At 40.5% G+C, this 6,638-nt stretch overlaps 1 protein-coding gene across 1 annotated transcript in view; it reads right to left on the reverse strand.

The window, feature by feature from the left end:
• ARF4 (ADP ribosylation factor 4) overlaps positions 1-5,924 on the reverse strand; it is a 21,390-nt gene extending 15,466 nt beyond the window's left edge. The window contains exon 1 of the mRNA XM_007937266.2: positions 5,858-5,924. Coding sequence (XP_007935457.1) covers positions 5,858-5,924 — 67 coding nt within the window. The remainder of the gene's footprint in view (positions 1-5,857) is intronic.
• Positions 5,925-6,638: the final 714 nt, after the last annotated feature.

The raw sequence follows: 6,638 nt of genomic DNA on the forward strand, positions 1-6,638 counted from the left end.
TATTTCTACTTCAGAGTCACTGAATCAATTTACATTTTAACAACATCCTCAGGTGATTTTTACAGATCCACAGGTGATTCTTCTGTATACATAAAATTTTATCACCTGGAGATCTTGTTAAAATGTAGATTCTGATTCAGTATATCTATGGTGGGAAGGCAAATTCTCAGCAGAGTGTCAAACAGGAATGAACCGATTCCAAGCCCTGGTTTTTAAGTTTCCACCCAAGTTATTTTTAAAATAAAAATTATAGGGCAGTTTAGTGGCTCAGTCACAAAAAAGATTCGAAAATCACAAAGCTATCTTTTGCCATTATATCCAAAATAACAGGGCTATATAATGCAAACCATTTAAGTGGTGACTTTATCATCACCACTTAAAACTTGTCAGAGAGTTCTCAAAATTATGTTGGTCTTACAATTTTGTACCACTCTTGTTATTTCTTAAAAGTATGTATTTCCTTAATGTTGCAGTATTTGGCCATGAGATTTCACTACAAATTCAAACAACAGCAAATGTGCAATGGCTGGAACCTGGGTAAGGTGGAAGCCTGTCAGAGAACTAAAATTTAAATATTTTCCACTAAGATGAGTAAAAGACAAGACTGTACCCTGTCAAAGGCAGAAAACATATGAAACCCAGAAAACAAGGCACTCACATCAAGTTCCAGCTCTCACAAGTTTCACTGTATGACCAATTTTCAACTAGCCAAGATAAAACACTAATCTGTACAGTACAGGAATGTCCTGGCCCAGACCTCTATAAACAAGCAATATTTTGATAAATATACTGGAGTCGTTACTTAACCAGACCTGCGCTTTGACCAAAATGTTAATAGCAGCAAAACTACTTAAAAAAAAAAACTTTGCCAGTCATTAAAAAGTATGCCCACAAATTATGGCAGGAGAAATATTTTAAATGAACAATGATCGATTTCAATCATCTCAACTGTGAGGAAAAAAATGCAGATGGGAAAAAGACTGGAAAGATATTTCCAGACAGGTGAAATTATCGATTTTTCTTAGCTCCTGAATTATTTCTGCTTGAATTATACCTTCACAGTAATTAAAAAATAATTTAGAGTGCTTACTGTGTTCAAAGCACAATACTAAGTGATTCCATACATTTTATAATTGAATCCTCACAATTAAATTCCCATTTTCTCAGATGAGCCATCTGAAATTCAGAAAGGTCCCCAGAATTACATCCAGTAAGCAGTAGACAGAACAAGTATTCAAAGACCCATGTCTCATGGAGAAAATGAAACTCTCAAATATTAGGGTAAGAATGTAAAATGGTACAGGTGCTTTGGAAAAGTTTGTCAGTTCCTCAAAATGTTGACCATAGTTAACTATATGTATGACCCAGCAATTCCACTTACAACAAAATACCCAAGAGAAATGAGAACATATGTCCACAGAAACTTGTCCAGGAACTTTTCATACTGGCATTATTCAAAAGGTTGACACAATCCAAATGTCCATCAACTGCTGAATGTATGAACAAAATGTGATATATCCATACAATGAAAGTAGTTGTTGTTGTTGTTGTTACGTGCCGTCGAGTCGGCCCCGACTCATAGCGACCCCTCCTTGGGTTTCCGAGGCAGTATCACTACGGAAGTAGGACTGCCCAACCTTCCTTCCGAGGAGTGTCTGGTGGGTTTGAACCGCCAGCCGTCTGGTTAGCAGGCAAGTGTGTTAGCCACTATGCTACCAGAGCTCCCTACAATGAAAGTATGTGGCCATTAAAAAGAATGCAGTACTGATATATGCTGTAATATGGCTGAACATTATGCTTAGTTAAAGAAGTCAAACATAAAAGGTCACATAATATTTTGTGAAATATGCAAAAAAGGTAAATCCAGAGACAGAAAGCAGATTGGTGGCTGCCAGATGCTGGGGAAAGAGGGAATGGGAAGTGAATGCTAATGGTAGTTTCTTTTCGGAGTAATGAAAATGCTCTGAAATTAGGCAGTGGTGGGTAAATGACTTTGTGGAATATAGTAAAAACTACTGTATTGTAGGGAGCTCTGGTAGCATAGTGGCTAAGATACTTGCCTGCTAACCAGACTGCTGGCGGTTCAAACCCACCAGCCACTCCTCGGAAGGAAGGTTGGGCAATCCTACTTCCGTAGTGATACTGCCTCGGAAACCCAAGGAGGGGTCGCTATGAGTTGGGGTGACTCGACGGCACATAACAACAACAACAACAACTGTATTGTAAGGGGTAAATTTTATATGTGAATTAAATCTCAATTCAAAAACCCAAAACTGAAAAATACCTAGGTCTGAGTCCAGTGCTAGAGAGCTCTAAAGCAGCATTTATATATTACCATCCTCATCTTTTGGCTTTTCTAACAGACACAATGTATCTTAATATTCTAATTTCTCAGAGATTAGACCACACAAACTAAAACTGAGGCTATAAGGGAAAATCATGAGTTTAGATTTTTGCTTCTACTCAACAAATCAAGAATACCTGCACTTTGGTCTGTGTTAATTAACAGCATGTTATCAAAGTCTCTGCTAGCCATGCCTTGTAACAATGTAAGAGAGTGTTATCTTCTAAGGATGGCTCCATCTTTCAACTTCTAGTAGCACAAAACTGAAGATTTTTGCCTTTTTTCTTGGATCACATATTTGTACAAGCTAATCAGAAGGACCTTTTTATATTAAGGGGTAACAATCTTTTCAACTCATGTTTAATGACATCAGAAAATGTGTATACTATGCTGGAGGAACAAAAAAATATCTTCAAAGGCAGAGTAAATATGGAAAATATTAATAATGATGGGAGAGTGGAATTACAGGTAATTATCACTTTTTCCTAAATCAAGAATTAAGTTTGTTTTCTACATTTAACAAAAAGAGCATTTTTCAAATCAGGATAAAACAACAAAAAATTACATAATAAACAGACCTACAAACTATGCTATAGAAAAAGTATGAAATACCACTCTAGACTGAACCCTGCTTAAAACACCAGTAACATTTAAAAAAACTGGCAAAGAATCCTTCCTCCTCAACATCTCTGGTCTCCAAAAACCCAGTCACATACATGGCAATACACACCTATACTGACATGAGCAGATTACCCAAGAGGCAAAGTAAGCAAAGGCTTATTTACTAATCTATAGTGAACAGTTTCATTATGTGATAGAAAACATGTGAAACCATTCACTACAGATTTGTAAGTAAGCCCGTGTTTACCTTGCTTACCCGACACTGTATACTCATGAGCAAACGTTTGGAATGCAACGCTCTTCCAACTTCTCAACAGGCAAGCTGAAAGCATAGGCAAGTTCAAAGCAAAGAGTCTGGAACTAACAATTTCAATACACAAATCAGTGTTTTGGGATATAAACAAAATTTGAGGATTTATTTACCAAAATTACACTTAATCATGGATCAAGATACACAGAGCTTAGACTTCAGAATGGGACACTGTGGAAGTTGCTGATTTCTAACTGGAGCAGAAGTTGACTGCTAACTAGGGCTACATTAAAAACTAAGGTAGAAACTGGTTACTCTAGAATCTAAACTCAGTAATACTCACATGAGTAATTTCCCCCTTATAAATAACAACTATCAATCAATAGTTTAGATGACATTAAATTTTAAACACTGTTGGCTTTTCATTTTTAATTACAGTTAACCAACAACTAACTTCAATGCCATTTTAAAATTACTTAAACTTTTCAAAAAGCAGATGATATGAATAAAATTTAAAACTTCTCCATAATCATTTGGCAAATCAGACACATTAGCTACCTGCTGTCTTTCAATACACTATAAAAGAGTATCAAAAAGACACTGACTCAATACAGCACAAATTTTATCTAAGCCTCATAATGGAAAAAGGACACATACCTGGCAAAGAACATTCATGTTAAATGGAAAAAATAATCGTTGACTGGTAATTCTAATACGTATGAAAGCTAACCTTCTGACTCAAAGTGTTTTTAATGAAGAACACCTGATTCTCTCCAAATTAAAGTGCAAAACAAAGAGCAAATATTGAGTAATAACACATTTGACACAGTATGAATAATCCCAAAACATGACTTCTACTCCCTGCACAAATGTAGAAATTAAAATTACTCTTGCTCTTCCATTTTATTTCAAGCATTTGGGGTGGGGGTGGGGATAGAGCATCTCCCAATACGGTAAATATTACCAGGACTTTCTTCAGAGGCACCTCTGGGTGGCCTCAACCTCCAATCTTTCACTTAACAGCCTAGTGTATTAACTACATTACCCAACCCCTAAGAGTAAATATAGAAAAGTGCTTACATCGTAATTCTACTTTTCTTCTCTAAAAGTTTCAGCCATAAAAAAAAGACTGAGTTACAATAAATCTTAAGTAAAAGAACCAACACACTACATTTTCAGTTAGACAACCATGTACTAGTTAATCTCTAAGGAACAAGCTGGAAATTTATCTATCACAGTCCAAAGTTCTTCCACTGACTCCAGATCCCTTTTTAAAGACTTCCAATTTGCCACTAAATGCTTAAATAGTAGTACTGTCCTCCTGAAATAATTCTGTCCTCCTCATAAATGAAACCTGAGAAATTCTGAAGGAGAAAATATTTTCATTTAGCTTTGTGAATGAATTGACAATTGTCACTAATTGTGAAAATGAATTAACAAGGAAGTGAAAAAAGAACTAATACATATACCCTCACTCTTCCTATACCTTGAAATATTACAAAACCTTGCCTTTGAATACTTTCCGTGGTAGTAAGGATCCAAAATAAAGCCTCCCCACCGTCCAGAAAACAAGCTAATGGGACCAACAAGTTTCAATGTTCAAAGTTAGACGGGGGGCTCCTTTTAGCACTATTCGGGTCCATGGAGCTTAGCTGTGATGTAAAGACTACTCACAGTACTATGGGGAGGGGTTGCTTACATCACCGAAGTGACATCCCCTTTCCCTATCAGGTGAGCAAAAACCGACCCTCAAGAGCAGTTTTTAAAAAATCTATTCTCTAAAAGAATTGAAAACAAAACAAAAAAAAATTCACACACCCAATTTTGTAATTATCATTTAACAAGGCTACCCCAAAAAATCTGTTATCAAGCTTTATTTAGTTTCTAAAATTTTTCTATTTTTTGCATGAAACCTTAGCCGGAAAACAACTGCGCAAACCAAACAGCCTAAGTTTTGGGGAGTGACCAAAAAGAAACAAACTCAGAGTAAACGCAGTTTTCAAAGGTAAACTTAATTAATCTTAAGAACGAAATATGCAGCGAAATATAGAGCAAGGCAAAATTTAGCCAAGTGTGAGCTGAGGACTCCGGACTCTGGAAACCTGGACTTCTCCCTCACCACCCCGCTGGGCCTGGTCACTTCCTGTCGCGGCCGGCTCCTGTCTCTCGACGGCTGCTCACTCACTCACCATCAGAGTGTACAGAGGGTACACGGAGTAGTAAGAGGAATGAGGAAGGATGGAGTCGTTCTGGCTCCCTCGCGATCGCTGCCCGCACCCGGGAAAAAGGAGCGCATCCTCCGACTGGGCTCAGCGAGGGTATCCTCGGCCCAGTGAAATCCCAAACTTCGCTTTACCCACATCCCCGCCCAGTCTTGTGGGGCTTTCAACAGGATCAAAGAGAAAGCAAGAGCCAGAAGACGTAAGTCTTGCCCGCAAACCTATTCAGGTTGGTTCAGGCGACAGATCTGCTTCGATCGTTCACCCTTCAACACAATTTCCCCCCTTAAAGACTTCTCCTATCCCACTGCCCCTGTCCCACCGTAGCCGGCTGAGGGAAAAACAGGCCCCGAAGCCGTCCTAAACCTGGCCTTTCCTCGACCCCCACTGGGTGCCAATGACCGATCGCGACCCCACACGCACCCATCAAAATGCGCATCTGCTTCTTGCCGAAGAGGCGGGAGAAGAGAGAAGAAATGGTGAGACCCATGGCGGCGGTGGCACTTGCGATGGGCAGGAGCAGACGGGGCTTGAGGCGTCCCCGGGCCTTCTCTTTTCACACTCCCAGCAAACTGAGCGAGAGGAAAGAGAAAGAACTAAGGAAGAAAGAGGGTGGCCGGGACCGCTCGCCAGCCAGCGCGTCGGACGAAGTTTGAGGGCCAGGACAAGAATTAGCGGGGCGAGGACCTACTCGGCTGCTGGCGCGGCAGCTCTAGCTCTGTCCTTATAGCTCTAGTTGTGCCACGTCACGCGGCAGCCGCGGCAACTCCGACAGTGGCCCGACCCCTCCAACGCGGACAGAATCGCGTCACCGCCTCCCCATCCCCCTGCACTTCCGGTGCCGTCCGAGCCATTACGCTTGCGCACGCACGGGATTGGTTGATTACGCTGACGTACAACTCTCGCCGCCGCCACCTTCCGGACGTGGCTCCAGGAATGGGGCGAGGCGAATAGGAGCATGCGTACTTGGAGACAGGCGCAGTCGCACAATACCTCGCTTTGTCACTTCCTATCAGACTCAAGGCAAGGTACTTCCGCCAAGATGACTACATCCTCGGGATTGTAGTCCTTGCTTCCGGAAGGGCGAGCTATGCATTATGGGTTAAGTAGTGAGCCTCCGTTGTTTTCACAATTTGGGTTTTTTTCTCTTTAACGCTAGGCACGTTGGGAGTTACCCAATCCCACCGACAGACACGTCTCAGCC

The sequence above is a fragment of the Orycteropus afer genome, unplaced genomic scaffold, assembly GCF_000298275.1.
Source record: "Orycteropus afer afer isolate SDZICR_OR568_19922 unplaced genomic scaffold, OryAfe1.0 scaffold00041, whole genome shotgun sequence".
Classification (NCBI taxonomy): Eukaryota; Metazoa; Chordata; class Mammalia; order Tubulidentata; family Orycteropodidae; genus Orycteropus; species Orycteropus afer.